Genomic DNA, 25255 nt, shown 5'->3' on the forward strand with positions numbered 1-25255 from the left:
CATCTAATAGTTCCATGAACACATGCAGTGTCAGCTGTGTGTCCAACAGTAATGTTTAGTGACATCCAATAGTTCCATGAACACATGCAGTGTCAGCTGTGTGTCCAACAGTAATGTTTAGTGACATCCAATAGTTCCATGAACACATGCAGTGTCAGCTGTGTGTCCGACAGTAATGTTTAGTGACATCTAATAGTTCCATGAACACATGCAGTGTCAGCTGTGTGTCCAACAGTAATGTTTAGTGACATCTAATAGTTCCATGAACACATGCAGTGTCAGCTGTGTGTCCAACAGTAATGTTTAGTGACATCCAATAGTTCCATGAACACATGCAGTGTCAGCTGTGTGTCCAACAGTAATGTTTAGTGACATCTAATAGTTCCATGAACACATGCAGTGTCAGCTGTGTGTCCAACAGTAATGTTTAGTGACATCTAATAGTTCCATGAACACATGCAGTGTCAGCTGTGTGTCCAACAGTAATGTTTAGTGACATCTAATAGTTCCATGAACACAACAACAATGTTTAGTCAGATGTAATAGTTCCACCAACAGGAGTCGCCGGTGGCCCAGCAGGGAGGACTGAGGACTGAGGACTGAAGAGGGGGAAGCAGCCTGCACGGTGAGCGGAACTACAAGCAGCCTGCACGGTGAGCGGAACTACAAGCAGCCTGCACGGTGAGCGGAACTACAAGCAGCCTGGAGCGGAGCTGCGCCCTAGAAGACGATCCTAGTCTCGCCCTCTTGCTGTGCTGACTAGTAAGTATTATTCCGTCGTATTGAGGGACAAGCGGTAGTAAATGGATGGAGGAGTGAGATGACATTTATCCAGGCTATCGATCAGGCTAACTGGATCATTTTGAGGAGATTTCACGGTGTTAGTTTGATCACAAATCGGGACTAAAACTAATATTGAGACCAATTCGGCTAGCTGGCTAGCAAGTTTGTTGGCTAAAAGTTGACTCTGACTGTCACCAACACATAATAAAACATAAAACACTTAGTTTATTAAGAAATAGAAGACATGTTTCCACAGGAGGGCAGCTAGCTAATGTAGCCGCCGAGCTAAGCTACACAGCCGTCAATCTTTGTCTTCCAGCTTCACGTCTTGCCATCTTTTCTACTCCCGAACCACTAAGTGGCCGAATAAGACTCACTCAGTGGCCACAGAAGAGAGATTAAACACCAGCCGGCGCTGGCTTCTATGTGCTGCTTGTTAAATAGACACTTGCACTAATAGTATTAGCACTCAGCCTATAGAGCAGCGCTTGTCAACTCTTTTTCAGACAAGGCACATTTTTGTCACCGGAGGCACACCACCCGCACAACAATCAACTCAGCAGCCGATATTGACAAGAGAAAGTTGTTGTCACAATTGTTGGATATGAATTTAAATTATGTATATATCAATATAGGTCTTGTCTCAAAGTAGATGTACTGTATCGATATAGGTCTTGTCTCAAAGTAGATGTACTGTATCGATATAGGTCTTGTCTCAAAGTAGATGTACTGTATTGATATAGGTCTTGTCTCAAAGTAGATGTACTGTATCAATATAGGTCTTGTCTCAAAGTAGATGTACTGTATCAATATAGGTCTTGTCTCAAAGTAGGTGTACTGTATCAATATAGGTCTTGTCTCAAAGTAGGTGTACTGTATCAATATAGGTCTTGTCTCAAAGTAGATGTACTGTATCAATATAGGTCTTGTCTCAAAGTAGGTGTACTGTATCAATATAGGTCTTGTCTCAAAGTAGATGTACTGTATCAATATAGGTCTTGTCTCAAAGTAGATGTACTGTATCAATATAGGTCTTGTCTCAAAGTAGGTGTACTGTATCAATATAGGTCTTGTCTCAAAGTAGATGTACTGTATCAATATAGGTCTTGTCTCAAAGTAGATGTACTATATCAATATAGGTCTTGTCTCAAAGTAGGTGTACTGTATCAATATAGGTCTTGTCTCAAAGTAGATGTACTGTATCAATATAGGTCTTGTCTCAAAGTAGATGTACTGTATCAATATAGGTCTTGTCTCAAAGTAGGTGTACTGTATCAATATAGGTCTTGTCTCAAAGTAGGTGTACTGTATCAATATAGGTCTTGTCTCAAAGTAGGTGTACTGTATCAATATAGGTCTTGTCTCAAAGTAGATGTACTGTATCAATATAGGTCTTGTCTCAAAGTAGGTGTACTGTATCAATATAGGTCTTGTCTCAAAGTAGGTGTACTGTATCAATATAGGTCTTGTCTCAAAGTAGATGTACTGTATCAATATAGGTCTTGTCTCAAAGTAGATGTACTGTATCAATATAGGTCTTGTCTCAAAGTAGATGTACTGTATCAATATAGGTCTTGTCTCAAAGTAGATGTACTGTATCAATATAGGTCTTGTCTCAAAGTAGATGTACTGTATCAATATAGGTCTTGTCTCAAAGTAGATGTACTGTATCAATATAGGTCTTGTCTCAAAGTAGGTGTACTGTATCAATATAGGTCTTGTCTCAAAGTAGATGTACTGTATCAATATAGGTCTTGTCTCAAAGTAGGTGTACTGTATCAATATAGGTCTTGTCTCAAAGTAGATGTACTGTATCAATATAGGTCTTGTCTCAAAGTAGATGTACTGTATCAATATAGGTCTTGTCTCAAAGTAGATGTACTGTATCAATATAGGTCTTGACTCAAAGTAGATGTACTGTATCAATATTGGTCTTGTCTCAAAGTAGATGTACTGTATCAATATAGGTCTTGTCTCAAAGTAGGTGTACTGTATCAATATAGGTCTTGTCTCAAAGTAGATGTACTGTATCAATATAGGTCTTGTCTCAAAGTAGATGTACTGTATCAATATAGGTCTTGTCTCAAAGTAGATGTACTGTATCAATATAGGTCTTGTCTCAAAGTAGATGTACTGTATCAATATAGGTCTTGTCTCAAAGTAGATGTACTGTATCAATATAGGTCTTGTCTCAAAGTAGATGTACTGTATCAATATAGGTCTTGTCTCAAAGTAGATGTACTGTATCAATATAGGTCTTGTCTCAAAGTAGGTGTACTGTATCAATATAGGTCTTGTCTCAAAGTAGATGTACTGTATCAATATAGGTCTTGTCTCAAAGTAGATGTACTGTATCAATATAGGTCTTGTCTCAAAGTAGGTGTACTGTCACCACCTGTCACATTACATTCTGACTTATTTGGACTTTTTAAGCAGTTTTCCTGTGTGTAGTGTTTTACTTCTTTTCTTGCACTCCTATTTTGGTGGCTTTTTCGCTTTTGTTGTTATTTTCCTGTGGCAGTTTCATGTCTTCCTTTGAGTGATTTTCCCCGCATCTACTTTGTTGTAACAATCAAGACTGTTTAATTATCCATCTTTGTGGGGACATTGTTGATTGTCATGTCATGTTCAGATGTACTTTGTGGACGCCGTCTGCTCCACACGCTGCAAGTCTTTGCTGTCGTCCAACATTCTGCTTTAGTTTACTTTGCAACCGGTTCAGTTTTAGTTTAATTTTCCATAGCCATCCCAATGCGTTCTCCGATGTTAGTTCCTGACCTGTGCTTTTATTTTGGTGGCTCTTCCGGTTTTGTTGGTGTTTTTTCTGTGACTGCTTCACTTTTGTCCCAGCGCATTTCCCCTCACCTGTTTTCTGTTTGCAATTAGGACTATTTGAGTTGATCCTTTTTCACATTGTTTGTTGATGCTGCTGTTACCTGATGACCACAGACCGACTATCTTTTTCATGCTGCGCTCTAGTACGCTTCTACTTTGTGGACGCCGTCTGCTCCACATTTCATACTAAGTGTTTTTTGCTGTGTTCCAGCATTTTGTTGTATGTATATCTTAGTCTGGCCAGTAAGAGCACTTCCCTTCTGCTCTAACCTTTTGTTGTTGCCTAAAATCATGACAACCGCTTGACACCCTAGGCTTCAATGCCTTTTCATAGGGGCAATCGCCTTTTGGTTATTTTTGGTTTAAGCATTGGACACCTTTTGACCTGCACATTGTGATCACAACTAACCTTGTTCCTGGAACATCTACAGAGCAATTAGCTAGCTGCTGCCACTTACTGATATGGAAGAGTTACTCTCTTGAGCTCTAGACAGCACTGACACTCAACAACAACTACAACACATTATTTGTGGATTATAATTACTGGTTTGCAAAAAATATTTTTAACCCAAATAGGTGCAATGACATAATAACCCACGGCACACCAGACTGTACTTCACTAGTGTTCCGCGGCACAGTGGTTGAAAAACACTGCTCTGTAAATATTCCGACATCTCTTGTAGAAAAGGTGTATTGGGCCACAGTATGATGATCAGTAATTGACTTGTCAGAATGAATTTGCAGGTGTGTGTGTGTCATGAATGCTGGTGTGTGTGTGTCATGAATGCAGGTGTGTGTGTGTCATGAATGCAGGTGTTTGTGTGTCATGAATGCAGGTGTGTGTGTGTCATGAATGCAGGTGTGTGTGTGTCATGAATGCAGGTGTGTGTGTGTCATGAATGCAGGTGTGTGTGTGTCATGAATGCTGGTGGTAGGTATGTCATGAATGCTGGTGGTATGTGTGTCAGGCTGTGGAGCTGCTAGAACAATCTCAACCGCATTTCTTTTCTTTTCAGCTTTCGCTAAAATAGCTTGGAAGATAAGAGTGCTTCACGATCTGATACAACATGTGAAACGTGGCTTAGAATGAGGATAATGTCTCAATAAAAGTTGGGAGGGTTACAAAAAAAGCAATCGCATTACAATTACAAGTTACCTGTTCAAATGTAAGCAGTAAGTAGCACTATATTAAAGTCACTGATTGTTTTCACATCACTTCAGTATCAAAATAAGTATAAATATTTAATATGGTCTTAATATATGTATATGTGTGTGTGTGTGTGTGTGTGTGTGTGTGTATTGTGATGTGCGGTCACAAAACCAACCTCCCAGAGACAGTTCTGTTCCTGTTCAAACGCAGAAGCGTTGGTTTATTCAGTCACTTTTCTGAATGCAAGTTAAATTAAAATGTTCTCGATTGGGGCTTCCATTGAAACAAAACAAATTATTGCATTTTTCAAGACTTGATCAGGTCCCCTAAATTGCCTGGAACACAGAGTAGAGAAATCTCTGGTCAGCACAAAGTTCAAATGAATGTCAGCATTCCATGAATTAAAACATATTACACCTTTGGCAGACTAATCTATAAACTACCATTCAGTGGAGCAACACACTTACCACCCGATGGCTTGTCCAGGGTGTACACCGCCTTCCGCCCGATTGTAGCTGAGATAGGCGTCAGCGCCCCCCGCGACCCCAAAAGGGAATAAGCGGTAGGAAATGGATGGATGGAGGGAGCCAGCCACACAATGAGTCATACACTGAGGTGCTATTTAAGCAAACAGTGATTGCCAACCTGACACAGCTGTCTTGGGGCAGGTGGCCACACATCAACAGTGGGAGAGTGGCCGTGCGCAACCCGAGCGTCCCTGGTTCAATCCCCACCTAGTAGCAACCTCGTCACGTCCGTTGTGTCCTGAGCAAGACACTTCACCCTTGCTCCTGATGGGTGCTGGTTAGCGCCTTGCATGGCAGCTCCCTCCATCAGTGTGTGAATGGGTGAATGTGGAAGTAGTGTCAAAGCGCTTTGAGTACCTTAAAGGTAGAAAAGTGCTCTACAAGTACAACCCATTTATCATTAAGAATTGAGTTAGGGATGTACTTGCCTTCAATGACCACACCCAGAGGTCGGCGTACTTTGACCTCCTGGTGCATGTTAACACTGTGATGGCTGGTCCACTGCCCAGTCTCACCTGTTCGGGAATATTGTGATGCTCCACAGTATGTATGTATATATATTAGGGCTGCGAATCTTTGGGTGTCCCACGATTCCATTCAATATCGATTCTTGGGGTCGCGATTGGATTAATTATCGATTTTTTTCGATTCAACGCGATTCTCGATTCAAAAACGATATTTTTCCGATTGAAAAGGATTGTGTATTCATTCAATACATAGATTTCAGCAGGATCTACCCCAGTCTGCTCACATGCTAGCAGAGTAGTAGATTAAAAAAAAAAAAGCTTTTATAATTGTAAAGGACAATGTTTTATCAACTGATTGCAATAATGTAAATTTGTTTTAAATATTAAACGAACCAAAAATATGACTTATTTTATCTTTGTGAAAACATTGGACACAGTGTGTTGTCCAGCTTATGAGATGCCATGCAAGTGTAAGCCACTGTGACACTAAGTTCTTTTTTAAATAGTTTTTATAAATGTCTAATGATAATGTCAGTGAGGGATTTTTAATCACTGCTATGCTGAAATTATAACTAATATTGATACTGTTGTTGATAATATTCACTACTTTTGGTTTGTTCTGTGTGGTGTTTGTGTCTCCTCTCAATTGTTCTGTTTATTGCAGTTCTGAGTGTTGCTGGCTCAGCTTTGCTTTTGGAATTGGATTGCATTGTTAATGTGTATACCATAACAGCAATACCATTTATAAATCGATTTAAAAAAAAAAGAGGATCGATTCTGAATCGCACAATGTGAGAATTGCGATTTGTATTTGAATCGATTTTTCCCACACCCCTAATGTGTATATATATATATATATATATATATATATATACACACATATAATGTTTGTGTAAATATGTAGTAAGAATTGTAGCAATGATTATTATTGTTACAGTTATTATTTTAGGGGGCAAAACATTACCACCTAAAAGAGGAGCAGCAATTATTATAGTTTTTCAAAGTTTCCTAAAATGGAATTTCCCTGCCCTGGTGTCTGTTACACAAAATGCACAGGTGCTAACTTTAGCTATAAGTGTGCTTAATGTGATCACCTGCCCAAATTGATTTATTTGCACACAAAAGCAGTTACTCTTAAAGAGACATTACCCCTTTTTATACTAGAAACATTTCAAATGGTCCCTAGTGTGTGAATGTTGTCTGTATATCTGTGTTGGCCCTGTGATGAGGTGGTGACTTGTCCAATGCAGCTGGGATAGGCTCCTGCACCCCTTGCCACCCTGAGAGGGAAAAGCGGTAGAAATGGATGGATGGATGTTTATATATATGTTTGAAAGAGTTTGTATGGTTTGAATTAACAGCACAGATGAAATGAAGAAAAGCAGAAGTTTTAGCAAAGAGCTGATACTATATTACATGCTGACTCTATGTCTTCACTTTTTCACATGACACAAGTCAGCATAAGCAACGACAATCCCCAAATGTTTCACATTGGTTGTTTCACAGTACATTACAGTACAGTACAGTACAGTACAGGTTACCAATAGACTTGGTGGTGTTGGCCTGGCCAGTATGACACAATCAGATCATTTGCATTATTGCAGATGATGCATATATTTTCTTTAAAAAGTGTTTATACGTGTATATTTATAATTAATCTGTGTTCTTAATATTACTGTCTATTTTTCTTCAATTATATTGTTTAGCCCTATTTTTCAGTCCAGTATATTTAGCCCTCCCTAAATGTTGGAATGTAGTTATTCCAATATGTAAAGAGTCCTTTGGATTACTGATGGGGAAAATAACTTTAGATGGTTTTATTGACGTTTTCCACAATTGTATTGTTTTGTATTGTCACTGTAAAACTAAGCACATCAATATACACATTAAGTACGCATATGTGGAGGAATCACGTTCAATTATAGTAGTTTGGTATATACTGTAAAAAACAATACAATTGTACAGGAGAAAGGTTGGCTGTAATGTAGCTAGCTTTATGCTAACATACGATGGACCAGCTCATTGACAAGCTAACAGCATTTGTTGTAGATTAGGGTGGTGGGTATGTTGGAGCCCGTTTCAGCGGACTTTGGGCAAGAGACTGGGAACAGGATGGCAGCCGATGGCAGGGCACATACCGTATTTACTTGTAGACAACAATTATTCATACCTATGGACAATCAACACAACATTCAACACAACATGCATGTTTGGTAAAGTGGAGGAGATTCCACACAAAGATGTCCAAGTGGACATTTGAAGACGTTTATGGCGTCAATTTAGCCGTTAGCGTCTGTAGTCATGTCAAAATTGGGTCGTTTTCACAGACTTGAATACGAAATGCACTATTGAACTTTTTTTCCCCTTTTTTATTTTTTGTGTTGGTTTGTTGTGATGTTGTGTTTGTACGGTGCGTTCAAGGACTGCTGAAAATATGGGGACGACATGCGCCCAAAATAATAAACAATATTAATGTATTTCATTTGTTAGATAAAATACTAAGACCTACGACAAACGATGCAAAATAGTGGGTTTTGTGTGGTTGTACAGGTGCTGGTCATATTATTAGAATATCATGAAAAATTTTATTTATTTCATTAATTCCATTTAGAAAGTCAAACTTGTAGAATGTATACATTCATTCCAAACAGACTGATACATTTCAAGTGTTTTTTGTTTGCCAAAAATTAGAATATGGTGAAAAGGTCAGATATTGAAAACACCTGGTGCCACACTCTAATTAGCTAACTAACTCAAAACACCTGAAAAAAGCCTTTAAATTGTCTCTCGTTTTGATTCTGTATGACACACAATCATGGGGAAGACTGCTGACTTGACAACTGTCCAAAAGATGACCATTGATACTTTAAAGAAGGAGAGCAAGACACAAAAGGTCATTGCCAAAGAGGTTGGATGTTCCCAGAGCTCTGTGTCCAAACACATTAATAGAGAGGCCAAGGGAAGACAAAGATTTGGTAGAAAAAAGTGTACAAGCAAGAGGGATAACCGCGCCCTGGAGAGGATTGTCAAACAAAACCGAATTCAAAAATGTGGGGGAGATCCACAAAGAGTGGACTGCAGCTGGAGTCAGTGCTTCAAGAACCACCACGCACCGAGGTATGCAAGATATGGGCTTCAGCTGTCGCATTCCTTGTGTAAAGCCATTCTTGAATAAGAGACAACGTCAAAAGCGTCTCGCCTGGGCTCAAGACAAAAAGGACTGGACTGCTGCTGAGTGGTCCAAAGTTATGTTTTCAGATGAAAGTAAATTTTGTATCTCCTTTGGAAATCAAGGTCCCAGAGTCTGGAGGAAGACAGGAGAGGCACAGAATCCACGTTGCCTGAAGTCCAGTGTCTAAGGTCCACAATGGGTAATGGTCTTGGGTGCCATGTCATCTGCTGGTGTTGGTCCACTGGGTTTCCTGAGGTCTAGGGTCAATGCAGCAGTCTACCAGGAAGTTTTACGACACTTTATGCTGCCTGCCGCCGACCAATTTTATGGAGGTGAAGATTTCATTTTCCAACATGACTTGGCACCTGCACACAGTGCCAAGTCTACCAGTACCTGCTTTAAGGACCATGGTATCCCTGTTCTTGATTGGCCTGCAAACTCACCTGACCTTAACCCCATAGAAAAGCTATGTGGTATTGTGAAGCGGAAGATGCCAGATGCCAGAGCCAACAATGCTGAAGAGCTGAAGGCCACTATTAAAGCAAGCTGGGCTCTCATAACACCTGAGGGTGCAACAGACTGCTGGACTCCATGTATTGCTGCAGCAATTCAGGCAAAAGGAGCTGCAACTAAGTATTGATTGCCGTACATGCTGAAACTTTCCATCTTCATACTTTTCAGTTGGCCCACATTTGTAAAAAATATTTTTGGTTCTAGTCGTAACTAATATTCTAATTTTCTGAGATACTGAATTTGGGATTTTCAGTAATTGTCAGTACTAATCATCAAAATTTAAAGAAATAAACATTTCAAATATATCACTATGTGTGTAATGAATTGATATAATATGTAAGTTTCACATTCTGAATATAATTACTGAAATAAATCCACTTTTTCATGATATTCTAATAATATGAACAGCACCTGTATTTATTTGAGTATTCCATCCATCAATTTTCTACCACTTATTCCCTTTTGGGGTCGCGGGGGCACTGGTGCCTATCTCAGCTACATTTTGAGTTATTGAAAAGAAAAAAGACAAGGTTTCAGTGCGAGTGTGAATATATTTTGAGCACATTGAACAATACGGTGATGATAACAATAGCAATGATCATTTTGCTCACAATAACCGTCGTACAAAATCCCTATTCATGATTAATCGCAGATAGAATTTCTTATCTTTGATAAGTGTACCTCAGACACATACTTTTCAACTTTTTAATACCATCAATATGGGACTGGACAATTGCTTAGCCTAATGCAAATGTTTGTTTATTAAACATGATGCTTTTTTTTGAGCGGGCTCAACACAGAACGAACATACAGCAAACCCTCCTGTCTATTGCCATTCCACTATTGACCCTTTTCTCTGTGGATTTCTGCTGGCGGTTTCTTCCTGCTTGTGGCTCGACATGAACTGGAATGCAGCTGCCTTTTCCCACACTACAGAATGGACTAAGGGTCACACAAGACTCACTCGCAGTAATGGCGCCTAAACGAAATTGTGCTGTATAGATGCTCAATATAGAATCTCCTATAAAAAATATACAGGGTCATTAACACTCCCACCAAATTATGAATGCCCTTTTATACCACTACGAAATATGAGGCACAGATTATTGTGGGTCAATTATGACCTTTGACCCTAAGGGCAAAATGTATTCTTTTGTTCAAGTGCAAACATGAACTCTTGAATGAAGCAGATGCTCAATCATTCTGTGGCTTTCTTCTTTTTTAAATGTTGTCTCCAGTCAGTATCTTCCCCTTTCTCACAAGTCCATCACAATCACTTACTGTGTCCACAATAGTGATCTAAAGTCTATATTGCAGCACAGTGAAACCGGGTTTAGTGCATGTGCTTCACAAAATGAAGGGCCTGGGTTTGATCCCCGGCTGGCGTTTTTTCTGTGTGGAGTCTCCCCGTGACTGCATGAATATAAGATATATGAGAAGACTAGATGTAAATGATATAACCATGTTACAACAGAAGATATTAGCAGTAAATTAGAAGGTACGGTACATTAATAATAGTTTTGAGAAAAGAATACATGTGGAAATGACGCACTATTTTACCACATATGTCAGCAGCCAAATTAGGAGCCTTTTTAACATGTATTGAAATAGTTCTGTTGGGGCTGAGCCGATAAAACGATATCAAAATATATCGTGATAGACATGACCTCAATAAAAAAAATGGGTTTGATAAAACATTGGATATATTTTTCTCTTTTGTGGTGGGTGTGAAAAAAGGTAAAGAATGAAGCATGGTTGGTTGCATGAACAAGGCACTTGCAGTCTGAGCAAAACAACAATGGGAGGGACATGCTCAACAGCCAATGGTGTAACAGTATCAACCATCACGTCTGGTCGCGCCATTTTTCTGTCTGTGAATTGCATAACAAGAGAAAGTCAGAATGCAGAGAGCCAATGAATTGTTGATAAAACAGCAAAAGTCACCTTGACAGTATGACACTCATCTTTTCTTTTCATCCCGCGTCTGTTCCCTATTCAGATGTACGGAAACTACAGCTGCATGTCCATACTTAAATAAGATTTTCCAAAACATGTTACAGACAACCTAACTTTCTGCCAGTAAACATGCAACAAATGTATTCTTCTCAGGTTTACATTTTCACACTTTGCACTATTTTGTTCGACTTTAGTAGGCATTTCTTAGATACAGTATGCCTTATTTTTGGATCTTTATTTAAAGAGCTTCTTGTTGAGTGTTCATTAAAATGTTGTCATTTTGTTTACATTGATTGAGTGTTTTCTATGCTTGTGTTGTTGACATTTCCTTTCTGCCTTGATAGCTGAGGGGATTATAATCAAAGGAAGGTTACATATGAAATAAAACATTTAATATATTTTTATACTGGTCCATATTTTCCAAAGGCTAGAAAAATTATCGATAATTTTCCATATTGACCAATATAAAAAAGTTAGATCGTGATACGTAGCCATATCACCTAGCCCTAAGTTCTCTTATCATTTATATAGCAAATAACATATTGTTATTGCAGGTGGCTGCAATACCACTCCATCCAGCCATTTTCTACCACTTGTCCCTCTCATGTTGGCACAGATAGACAACATTCACACACTAGGGACCACTCCAATCAACCCACATTAAACTTCATTCAAAAGTGCAATTTTTAAATAAGAGATGAATTCCAAGAGAAAGTGTAATTGTGCTGTAATATTTGCATGGAGGTATTGTTTCTTCAAGTGTAAAATAATAACAGTAAATATGTGTGAATGTTGTCCTTCTATCTGTGTTGGGCCTGCGATGAGGTGGGGACCCCTACAACCCTGAAAGGGACAAGCGGTAGAAAATGGATGGATGGACGTCTGAATTATACTTAAACTGTATTTTTTCAATAGATGACAGCATTTTCGCTGTGAGTTTTGCTTTACAGTAAACATAGTCATTACATTAGAAATGCACCCTAAATTATTAAGAGTTTTGTGTACAAATCTGAATGTTCCTTTTTGTGATTGACAAGTAAGCTTTTGTTATGTTTCTTTCCTCAGGGGATCTGGTCAGAAGTATTGGACATTTCTTTAAGAAGAAAGCTACCGCATCGACGGGCAGCTCGGCATATCAATCAACATGTTCAATCTGATGAAAAAGGATAAGGAGAGGGAATCGGGAAGAAAGGAGAAGAAAGACAAGAAGGAGAGGATGTCTGCAGCAGAACTGAGAAGCCTTGAGGAAATGAGCATGCGGCGTGGTTTCTTCAACTTGAAGAGAGAGGCCAAGCGTGAGTCCAAGAACAAAGTAGAGATATCCAACCCCATTCCAATCAAAGTTGCCAGCAGCTCGGACCTCACGCTTACCGACATTGAATCCGATGGCATAAGCAATAGAAGCGCTGTAATTCTGGATGAGCAGCTGTGTGACGACCTGAAGGCTGATGGAGGAGGACAGGATGGACATCGCAACTCCGTTCGAGATCGCGTCGCACACTTCGGCTCCATGGCAAAGCAAAACTCATCCCAGGTGGGACAGATGATGAAACGCTTTTCCTTTTCCCAGAAAAGCAAAGAAGAGAGCCCTTCAGAGGGTTCTACGCCATCGGGCCAAAACTCCACTGCTCCATCCCCACAGGTGGAGAGCAAAGTCTTCAGCATGCTGCGCAAACACAGCCTCAACCAGCAGACCACCAAGCCCACCATCAGACAGGTCTGCATTCCTCAAGTCGTTCACAAGACCTTCCCTGCTCAGCTGCAACTGCCAGCTCTTGTTGCACCAGTTGCACCTGAAACACGGGAGCTGGTGCTCCAACGTCGCCACACCGGCGATTTTGGCTTTTCCTTGCGTCGCACCACCATGTTAGACCGCAGCCCAGATGGAGGAGTCTACAGGCGGGTGGTCCACTTTGCTGAACCAGGTGCAGGCACAAAAGATCTGATACTCGGTCTGGTGCCAGGTGACAGACTGGTGGAGATAAACAGGTGCAACGTGGAGAACAAGACCCGTGATGAGATAGTTGAGATGATCCGCCAGTCAGGTGACACGGTGCGGCTGAAAGTGCAGCCCATCCTGGAGCTCAGTGAGCTGAGCCACTGCTGGCTGAGGAACACTCAGGAACTTCGAAGGGATGCCAGACATGTAAGATGCTTTCAGTTTAACATCTCTTTAACTCCTTTTAATGTGCTGTGTTAATTACAGATGGGAGTTGATAACAATTTTGCACTTTGGCTTCTGCGTAACAGTTCGGTTCTTTATCGGTTCTTCGGTTCTCTTGTCGATTTTCACTAGGGGGAAAAAAAAGAACTGAAATGTGGATTGGCATCACTTTTGTTTAGTTTCGAGCAGTGGTTCTTAACCTGGGTTTGATCAAACCCTAGGGGTTCAGTGAGTTGGGCTCAGGGGTTCGTCGGAAGCCTCCGCCGCGGAGGTCTAGACACACCCGACTCATCGTGTAAATAAAAACTTCTCCCCATCGGCATATTATGAATACCACCCAAACGGAGTTCCCACTAATTTTACATCTGATTTGCATGTGTTGTGAGTTCACGCACTGTGTTGGTGGTGTTCTTTAAACAAGGTGATGTTCATGCACTAGTAAAACACATACAACGTTGTCTTGAATTTGAAAAAAAACAAAACATTTTTATTTTTCACAAAACTCCTGACTGGTGACTGCAGAATTAGGTCTCTGCTTTTTGCAGATGATGTGGTCCTGATGGCTTCATCTAGCCAGGATCCGTTCAAAGCCGAGTGTGAAGCGACTGGGATGAGATTCAGCACCTCCAAGTCCGAGTCCATGGTTCTCGCCCGGCAAAGGGTGGAGTGCCATCTCCGGGTTGGGGAGGAGACCCTGCCCCAAGTGGAGGAGTTCAAGTACCTCGGAGTCTTGTTCACGAGTGAGGGAAGAGTGGATGGTGAGATGGACAGGCGGATCGGTGCAACGTCTTCAGTAATGCGGACGCTGTGTCGATCTGTTGTGGTGAAGAAGGAGCTGAGCCGGAAGTCAAAGCTCTCAATTTACCGGTTGATCTACGTTCCCATCCTCACCTATGTTCATGAGGTTTGGGTTATGACCGAAAGGACAAGATCCCAGGTACAAGCGGCCCAAAGAGTTTTTTCCGCCGGGTGGCGGGTCTCTCCCTTAGAGATAGGGTGAGAAGCTCTGCCATCCGGGAGGGACTCAAAGTAAAGCCGCTGCTCCTTCACATGGAGAGGAGCCAGATGAGGTGGTTCGGGCATCTGATCAGGTTGCCATCAGAACGCCTCCCTAGGGAGGTGTTTAGGGCACGTCCAACCGGTAGGAGGCCACGGGGAAGACCCAGGACGCGTTGGGAAGACTATGTCTCCCTGCTGGCCTGGGAACGCCTTGGGATCCCCCGGGAGGAGCTGGACAAAGTGGCTGGGGACAGGAAAGTCTGGGCTTCTCGGCTTAGGCTGCTTCCCCCGCGACCCGACCTCGGATAAGCGGAAGAAGATGGATGGATGGACTAAAGAAGGGTTCAGTGGATGCGCATATGAAACTGGTGGGGTTCGGTACCTCCAACAAGGTTAAGAAACACTGGTTTAGAGTTAAAGGGGAACTGCACATTTTTTTGGGAGTTTTGCCTATCCCTGCTTGGCACTCAGTATCAAGGGTTGAAATTGGGGGTTAAATCACCAAAATGATTCCCGAGCGCGGCCACCGCAGCTGCTCACTGCTTCCCTACCATCCCAGGGGGTGGAACAAGAGGATGGTTCCAATGCAGAGGGTAAACTCAGCACACCGAGTGTGTATGTGTGACTATCAGTGGTACATTCAATTTAACTTAACAATCAGAATCAACCTTTTTTTTTTAAATGCATTTTAAATATTAAATAATCATAAAAAAAACCCATCCAGTTCAAGCGGGGCCAATGGGAGGTTCTGTGTTCCGCCCACAAAATCCAATAACTAACCATCCAAATAGCGCCAACAATACTCCATTTACATTTCATGACTTGAATATTAACCAAGTGGCGTGGCGCAGTGGGGAGAGTGGCCGTGCGCAACCCGAGCGTCCCTGGTTCAATTCCCACCTAGAACCAACCTCGTCACGTCCGTTGTGTCCTGAGCAAGACACTTCACCCTTGCTCTTGATGTGTGCTGGTTGGCGCCTTGCATGGCAGCTCCCTCCATCAGTGTGTGAATGGGTAAATGTGGAAGTAGTGTCAAAGCGCTTTGAGTACCTTGAAGGTAGAAAAGCGCTATACAAGTACAACCCATTTATCATTTATTTATTTTATTTAAGTATTAGTGACATTGTTACAAGTACTAACGCAAACCAACTATTTATAGCAGCACTGTGATCCACCAACCCTCACCATCAACAATAAACCACTTGCACTAGTGGACTCTTTTAGATACTTTGGCAGCTTTCTCTCTGACGATTGCAGTATCAACAGGGAGGTTGAAAACAGGATCAAGTAGGCATTGGCATCTTTTGGCAGACTCAGGGGAAGGGTCTTCCAGAACAAAGACCTTAAGCTACATATCAAGGTAGCAATCTATTTAGCTGTGGTCATGACGACCCCCCCTCTACAGCTGTACAGCCGCCACCTCAGGATGCTGGAGGCCTTCCACATCATGTGCTTACAATGCATCCTCGGGATATCCTGGAAGGACAGAGTCCTCACACTGAAATACTCTGCAAGACCAAGTGCACCAGTGTGGAGGCTGCAGTCACCCAGCACAAACTTCACTGGCTAGGCCACGTTGTCAGGATGCCAGAAGATTGCTTGCCACGCAAGGTGCTTCATGGTCAGCTTCATCTTGGTCACCGCTTGGCAGGAGGCCCCAAAAAGCGTTATAAAGATCAAATGAAGACTGTCACGAAGAAATGCGGCCTGAATCCCACCCAGCTGGAGGACACTGCAGCCCAACACTCCACCTGGCGGCAGCTACTCCAACAAGGAGTTTATAAGCTTGAGGAGGACTGAGGAGATCAACGAGCCAGGAAGTGTCAAAGAAGGCATGAAGCCATTGCCACACCTGCACCCCCAATCAGTGCCTTCACCTGCTCTGTTTGCGCCACATCATGTGGATCACGGCTAGGACTGGTCAGCCACATGAGGACTCACAAAACATGGAGATGGATTGTCCTCATTGGATACGATGGACAGCCTTAAGCAAGCAAATATACAATATATACATATATATATGTATATATACGTGTGTGTGTGTCTGTCTCTCTCTCTCCCTCTCTCTCTTTCTCTCTCTCTCTCTCTCTCTCTCTATATATATATATATATATATATACATATCTATATATGTATATATGTATAATATACACACATATCTATATGTATATACACGTGTATGTACATGTATATATACATAAATGTGTGTGTGTGGTAAATAAAAACAGAATACAACAAATTATTTTCAACTTATATTCAATTGAATAGACTGGAAACACAAGCTATTTCATGTTCACACTGAAAAACATACTTTTTTCTGCAAATAATCATGAAGTTAGAATGTAATGACAGCAACACATGTCAAAAAAGGCATTTTTACCAGTGTGTTACATGGCCTTTCCTTTTAACAACACTCAGTAAAGGTTTGGAGTGTAATTCTCTTATCGATGTTTGCGCATTTTAGTTTCCTTAGAAAGAAATAACGTTGTTGGGCCTTTCTGACTGTAGAAGCAGTGTTCATGTCCCAGCATAGATCTTCTGTTATGTTCACCCCTAAACATTGAATTGTTTGACCCTTTCTACGAGATTGTTATTAATTAGAAGTGGAGGGTGTTTTTTCTGCCCTTTCCTTTACAATTAGTTCTTTGGTTTTGTTAGTGTTAAGAACCAAGTTGTTGTTGAAGCCAGCTGTTGTTTCATGCTTGTTACTGATGAGTCCAAGCACCGCCAGCATATTTGACAGTGAGGTTGGATGTTGAAGAGGCTATGCAGTCATGTGTGAAGAGGGTGAAGAGCACAGGGCTTAGCACACAACCCTGTGGGGCATCGGTGATGATGGTGAGCGTGGCACAAATGTGCTCACCTAGTTTCACGTACTGTGTGTGATTAGTTAAAGGCCTACTGAAATGAGATTTTCTTATTTAAACGGGGATAGCAGCTCCATTCTATGTGTCATACTTGATTATTTTGCCATAGTGTCATATTTTTGCTGAAAGGATTTAATAGAGAACATCGACGATAAAGTTCACAACTTTTGGTCGCTAATAAAAAAAGCCTTGCCTGTACCGGAAGTAGCAGACGATGTGCGCGTGACGTCACTGGTTGTAGAGCTCCTCACATCTGAACATTGTTTACAATCATAGCCACCAGTAGCGAGAGCGATTCAGACCGAGAAAACGAGGATTTCCGCATTAATTTGATCAAGGATGAAAGATTCGTGGATGAGGATAGTGAGAGTGAAGGACTAGGAAAAAAAAAGGCAAGGGCAGTGGGAGTGATTCAGATGTTATTAGACACATTTACTAGGATAATTCTGGAAAATCCCATATCTGCTTATTGTGTTGATAGTGTTTTAGTGAGATAATACGGTACCTGAAAGTCGGAGGGGTGTGGCCACGGGTGTGGTGACCGCCAGTGTCTCCGGTGGGAAGAGGCTAGAGAGTCCACAGCTGTAGGAGGACGCAAGCTCCGCTCATTGTTCCATAGTAAAGCTTCACCTTCGGGAATGTAAACAAGGAAACACTGGCTGTGTTTGTGTTGCTCACCTGCCGCCCCAGACTGACGTGCAGTCAGGGGCGGCATAAATATATACGTATATATATATATATATATACACACGGTCGTGGTCAAAAGTTTACATGCACTTGGGAAGGACATGATGTCATTGCTGTCTTGAGTTTCCAATCATTTCTACAACTCTTTTTTTTTTTTGTAATGTAGTGATTGGAGCACATACTTGTTGCTCACAAAAACATTCATGAAGTTTGCTTCTTTTATGAATTTATTATGGCTCTACTGAAAATGTGAGCACATCTGCTGGGTCAAAAGTATACATACAGCAACATACACGATCAATTTTGGTGATGTAGAAAAGTTACAATTAAATCAAATTAGCTTCATGTAATGGCCTCTTAACTTGATGTGAGTGATTATGATTGACAACACCTGTTGATTTTTTCTGAGCACATTTAAATAGGGCTCATGTGATGCAGTCATTAGACTCGCTTACAAACGCCACAATGGGAAAGTCAAAGGAACGCAGCACAGATCTGAAAAAAACAAATCATTGACTTGAACAAGTCAGGAAAGTCACTTGGAGCCATTTCAAAGCAACTTAAGGTTCCAAGAGCAACTGTGCAGACAAATGTTTTTAATTATAAAGTGCGTGGCACAGTTTTGTCACTGCCACCGTCAGGAAGAAAACGCAAGCTATCACCTGCTGCTGAGAGAAAATTTGTCAGCATGATCAAGAGTTAACCGAGAACCATCAGAAAAGAATTGGAAGCTGCTGGAACACAGGTGTTCGTGTCCACAGTCAAGCCTGTTTTGCATCGTTATGGACTGAGAGGCTACCATGCAAGAAAGAAGCCCTTGCTCCAGAAGCCACACTTAAGCCACGTCAAAAGGTTGCTGCTGATCCCATTGACAGAGATAGGACCTTCTGGAGAAAAGTTCTGTGGTCAGGTGAAACAAAAATGGAGCTGTTTGGCCAAGATACCCAGCAATATGTTTGTAGGAGAAAAGGTGAGGCCTTTAATCCCAGGAACACCATACCTACTGTCAAGCATGGTGGTGGTAGTATTATGCTCTGGGCCTGTTTTGCTGCCAATGTAACTGGTGCTTTAAATGGGGCAATAAAAAAGAGGATTAGCTCCAAATTGTTCAGGACAAGCTAAAATCATCAGGGGGGAGGTTGGGTCTTGGGCACAGTTGGGTGTTCCAACAGGACAATGACCCCAAACACACCTCAAAAGTGGTAAAGGAATGGCTAAATCAGGCTAGAATGAAGGTATTACAATGGCCTTCCCAAAGTCCTGACTTAAAGGTGTGGACAATGCTGAAGAAACAAGTCCATGTCGGAAAAGCAACACGTCTAGCTGAACTGCACCAATTTAGTGGTGAAAAATGTGCACAGAAGCTTGTGGATGACTACCAAAAGTGCCTTATTGCAGGTAAACTTGCCAAGGGACATGGAAGCAAATATTAACATTGCTGTATGTATACTTTTGACTTTGGTCACATTTTCAGTAGAGACATAATAAATTCATAAAAGAAGCAAACTTCATGAATGTTTTTTGTGAGCAACAAGTATGTGCTCCAATCACTACATCACAAAAACATAAGACTTGTAGAAATGATTGGAAAGTCAAGACTGCCATGACATCATGTTCTTTACACGAGTACCTACACTTTTGACCACCACTGTATATATATATATATATATATATATATATATATATATATATATATATATATATATATATATATGTGTGTGTGTACATATATTTGTATATATATATATATACACACACACTGTATCTCTCGAAGTTAAAATGTCTATTTTTTAAGTATACTTTATTTTCTTTGTTCATACATGACTTTAAAGCTCTTTTTGCCGGCAAAGGGATCCGTGGAAGAGGATTCTTTGGCTCTACTTCCGGCATCTCATGCTGCTGCTAAACAGTCCCAGGTCTGAGCTGTGATTTGTCTGAGTGAAAGTCACCCAACCTGTTCCATCACTATTCACAGTCTTATGTTCTATTGTGCTATCTCCTCTGACTTGCTCAATGTACAGTAGCGTGTCCTATTCACTTTTTCCATCAACGCATTGATCATTTTAGTCAATAATACAGTGATACCTTAGTTTCTGTTAACAATGCCTTCCGAAAGATCTTTGAGTACACCACCATTGCATGATCCACCTTTAGCATGGACATATTTGACTTGTCTTGTACACAAATGATGCCTTTGCTTTTGTCTTCTTGCCATTTAGGTAAAGACAGAAGAGCAGATAGCCACTGAGCAGGCTTGGTATGGTTCAGAGAAAGTTTGGCTGGTCCACAAGGAGGGCTTCTCCCTGGGTAAGATCATTTACAAATAGTACCGGTACCTATGGTACCTGCAAATGATACACACTATCTGTAGCAAAACCAATTTTTCTTATGGAGTAAAACTAAGGACATTTTCTTTTTTAGTTTGAAGTCCAATGTTAATATGTGATCTTAAGGATATGTATCTATATAAAACCTATAACATGAAATATTCTGGGATTTTGTAATGGGACTAAGATGCAACAACTGGGGTTTTAAATTCACAGAGCAGTTTGCTCATGTTCATACTAGTGCAAAGCTGGATTTCAGTTTTGTTTACCAATGAATAGCAGTATTTCCTCAGGTTTATAGTTTTGGGCATGCAGGACGGGTGGTTGGAGAAGACCACTGACCACAAGTGAACACATACTGTACAGTACACTCAAGCACCTACCATACCCCAGTCATAAAATGCATTTCATACAGCTGTTCACTAAGGGCCCTATTCTCCTGTTTGCGCCGAAGTGTTCGTCTAAATCCTTGCAGTTAGGCACCTTTCTTCTTCATATTCTCCCATCAAACTTCTGGACACGCCCACCCTGTGTAAAGGTGAAGAAAGTGCATAAGAATCAGAATCAGAAATACTTAATTAATCCCCGAGGGGAAATTAAGATTTTCAGCACAATCCCATTCAAGAGCAGACAAACATTACAGGGAGACAGAACAGGATCAAACATTACAGGGAGACAGAGCAGGATCCAACATTACAAGGAGACAGAACAGAATCAAAAATTACAGGGAGACAGAACAGGATCAAACATTACAGGGAGACAGAACAGAATCAAAAATTACAGGGAGACAGAACAGGATCAAACATTACAGGGAGACAGAACAGGATCATACATTAAAGGGAGACAGAGCAGGATCAAACATTACAGGGAGACAGAGCAGAATCCAACATTACAAGGAGACAGAACAGAATAAAAAATTACAGGGAGACAGAACAGGATCAAACATTACAAGGAGACAGAACAGGATCAAACATTACAGGGAGACAGAGCAGGATCCAACATTACAAGGAGACACAACAGGATCAAACATTACTCGGAGACAGAACAGGATCAAAAATTACTCGGAGACAGAACAGGATCAAACATTACAGGGAGACAGAACAGGATCAAACACTACAGGGAGACAGAACAGGATCCAACATTACAAGGAGACAGAACAGGATCAAACATTACAAGGAGACAGAACAGGATCAAACACTACAGGGAGACAGAACAGGATCAAACACTACAGGGAGACAGAACAGGATCAAACATTACAAGGAGACAGAACAGGATCAAACACTACAGGGGGACAGAACAGGATCAAACACTAAAGGGAGACAGAACAGGATCCAACATTACAAGGAGACAGAACAGGATCAAACATTACAGGGAGACAGAACAGGATCAAACATTACAGGGAGACAGAACAGGATCAAACATTACAGGGACACAGAACAGGATCAAACATTACTCAGAGACAGAACAGGATCAAACATTACAAGTAGACAGAACAGGATCAAACATTACTTGGAGACAGAACAGGATCAAACATTACAGGGAAACAGAACAGGATCAAACATTACTTGGAGACAGAACAGGATCAAACATTACAGGGAGACAGAACAGGATCAAACATTACAGGAAGACAGAACAGGATCAAACATTAAAGGGAGACAGAACAGGATCAAACATTGCAGGGAGACAGAACAGGATCAAACATTACAGGGAGACAGAACAGGATCAAACATTGCAGGGAGACAGAACAGGATCAAACATTACAGGGAGACAGAACAGGATCAAACATTACAGGGAGACAGAACAGGATCAAACATTGCAGGGAGACAGAACAGGATCAAACATTGCAGGGAGACAGAACAGGATCAAACATTGCAGGGAGACAGAACAGGATCAAACATTACAGGGAGACAGAACAGGATCAAACATTACAGGGAGACAGAACAGGATCAAACATTACAGGGAGACAGAACAGGATCAAACATTAAGGGGGACAGAGCAGGATCAAACATTAAAGGGAGACAGAACAGGATTGCTGACGGGTCTGCCAACTTCCCCTAGAGAGGGGTTCCAGACTGAGGCCAAGAAAAAAAGAACTCATAGCCATAGCACACATACACATGTGTGTAAGAGGGATACATCAAACATCATAGAATACAAAGCACATTAAAGACATTAAAAGAGCAGAGCTGATGCAACCAGACACGTCTACATACAGCTATGAATAAAAAGTAAAAGAAACATATAAACTGTGGTGGCCTCTGCGGCGTTCCACGCCATCGTCTGCTGGGATGGAGGGAGCATGGTCGGAGACGGGAGCAGACCCAACAAAGCAACCAAGAGTGCCGACTCCACCCTCGGCCGCCCACCAACTCTCGGCCAGTGTCCAGTCCGCATGGATGAGCGAGGATACGTCCGAGGTGTCCGATACCTGCTCATTCAGCCAAGACACTGTGAAGCTTTTTCCAGCTTCGCAGCCCTGAATCCTCATCCGCATCTCCTCCAGTCTCTCCAAATGGACTCTGATGTGGCAGAGACCCAACAGCTGCTCTCCGTGGCCAAGAGGCTCCCGGGAGGAAGATCCAGAAGTCCACAAAAAAGTACCACCGAAGTGAGGAAAGTGCCACCCCTTGTCACACAGTCCCAAAGGGTCCCCAACCAAAAGGAAAAAAAACACATGAAAAGAAGAGGGAAACACACAAGGATGACACAAGGGCACAAAGCTCCTTCCACCAGCAGCCACTACAGCGGCGCCATCTTGGGAGAAAAAACAAAAGTCCGCAATAAAGGCGGAGTCATTACAAATGAGGCAGACTTTGCCATGGCAACCTTTATGGCTGTGTGAAAATGATGGACCATGGCCTGTTTTTAACCCTTGTGAATGTCATTGAAATTAGTGTAAAAGACAACACTTTACATTTAAAAAGACCGTATCAATCCAGTGTTTATTTTATTTTCATGACATTTTTGGCATCAACCACCTAATTTCCCTTGACTAAAATAGGATGAAAACTAATCACGACATATGCACGTTGACTAAAACAATGATGGACTTGACGGTTTAGTCGATCAAATAAAACAAGAAAAAAATGTTGACAAAGACAAAATCATATTAGTTATATTTAGTTTTGTCTTTTTGCGGGTGGCACAAGTTGAAGTCATCTATCCAGTCACAGTAGCACGTGGGAGAGGGACGAGGGGCTCAACCACAAAGATATACCATCACAACTGCCGTCTTTGGAGTTTTCACTGGCCAACAAGACTGCATTAGGGGAGGAACGATAAAGGCTAATTATAATAGTATTACCCTTTTCAAATACAATAGAAGTTGTAAGGGCTGCTCGCATTGGGAAAATATTTGCTTAAGTGAAAAACATTGCGCAGGTTTTGGCCACGCAGCATTCTCCCCCTTAACACAAGTCTGTCACAGTGCACCTTCATCCAAGACACAGTCCTTCAAGAAAACTGCACATTCTCCCCCTTAACACAAATCTGTCACAGTGCACCTTCATCCAAGACACAGTCCTTCAAGAAAACTGCACATTCTCCCCCTTAACACAAGTCTGTCACAGTGCACCTTCATCCAAGACACAGTCCTTCAAGAAAACTGCACATTCTCCCCCTTAACACAAGTCTGTCACAGTGCACCTTCATCCAAGACACAGTCCTTCAAGAAAACTGCACATTCTCCCCCTTAACACAAGTCTGTCACAGTGCACCTGCATCCAAGACACAGTCCTTCAAGAAAACTGCACATTCTCCCCCTTAACACAAGTCTGTCACAGTGCACCTTCATCCAAGACACAGTCCTTCAAGAAAACTGCACATTCTCCCCCTTAACACAAGTCTGTCACAGTGCACCTTCATCCAAGACACAGTCCTTCAAGGGGAACTGCACATTCTCCCCCTTAACACAAGTCTGTCACAGTGCACCTTCATCCAAGACACAGTCCTTCAAGAAAACTGCACATTCTCCCCCTTAACACAAGTCTGTCACAGTGCACCTTCATCCAAGACACAGTCCTTCAAGAAAACTGCACATTCTCCCCCTTAACACAAGTCTGTCACAGTGCACCTTCATCCAAGACACAGTCCTTCAAGAAAACTGCACATTCTCCCCCTTAACACAAGTCTGTCACAGTGCACCTTCATCCAAGACACAGTCCTTCAAGAAAACTGCACATTCTGCCCCTTAACACAAGTCTGTCACAGTGCTCCTTCATCCAAGACACAGTCCTTCAAGAAAACTGCACATTCTCCCCCTTAACACAAGTCTGTCACAGTGCACCTTCATCCAAGACACAGTCCTTCAAGAAAACTGCACATTCTCCCCCTTAACACAAGTCTGTCACAGTGCACCTTCATCCAAGACACAGTCCTTCAAGAAAACTGCACATTCTCCCCCTTAACACAAGTCTGTCACTGTGCACCTTCATCCAAGACACAGTCCTTCAAGGGGAACTGCACATTCTCCCCCTTAACACAAGTCTGTCACAGTGCACCTTCATCCAAGACACAGTCCTTCAAGGGGAACTGCACATTCTCCCCCTTAACACAAGTCTGTCACAGTGCACCTTCATCCAAGACACAGTCCTTCAAGAAAACTGCACATTCTCCCCCTTAACACAAGTCTGTCACAGTGCACCTTCATCCAAGACACAGTCCTTCAAGAAAACTGCACATTCTCCCCCTTAACACAAGTCTGTCACAGTGCACCTTCATCCAAGACACAGTCCTTCAAGGGGAACTGCACATTCTCCCCCTTAACACAAGTCTGTCACAGTGCACCTTCATCCAAGACACAGTCCTTC

The 25255-nt window shown here is 41.8% G+C and overlaps 1 protein-coding gene across 1 annotated transcript in view; it reads left to right on the forward strand.

Annotated features, from left to right (window-relative positions):
* The first annotated feature begins 592 nt into the window (after positions 1-592).
* Positions 593-25255, forward strand: part of LOC133537299 (unconventional myosin-XVIIIa-like) — a 45155-nt gene continuing 20492 nt past the window's right edge. The window contains exons 1-3 of the mRNA XM_061878307.1: positions 593-762; positions 12469-13549; positions 20340-20427. Of these exons, the coding sequence (XP_061734291.1) occupies positions 12548-13549; positions 20340-20427 (1090 nt within the window). The 5' untranslated portion in view covers positions 593-762; positions 12469-12547. The remainder of the gene's footprint in view (positions 763-12468; positions 13550-20339; positions 20428-25255) is intronic.

Source organism: Nerophis ophidion, linkage group LG18 (assembly GCF_033978795.1).
Source record: "Nerophis ophidion isolate RoL-2023_Sa linkage group LG18, RoL_Noph_v1.0, whole genome shotgun sequence".
NCBI lineage: Eukaryota > Metazoa > Chordata > Actinopteri > Syngnathiformes > Syngnathidae > Nerophis > Nerophis ophidion.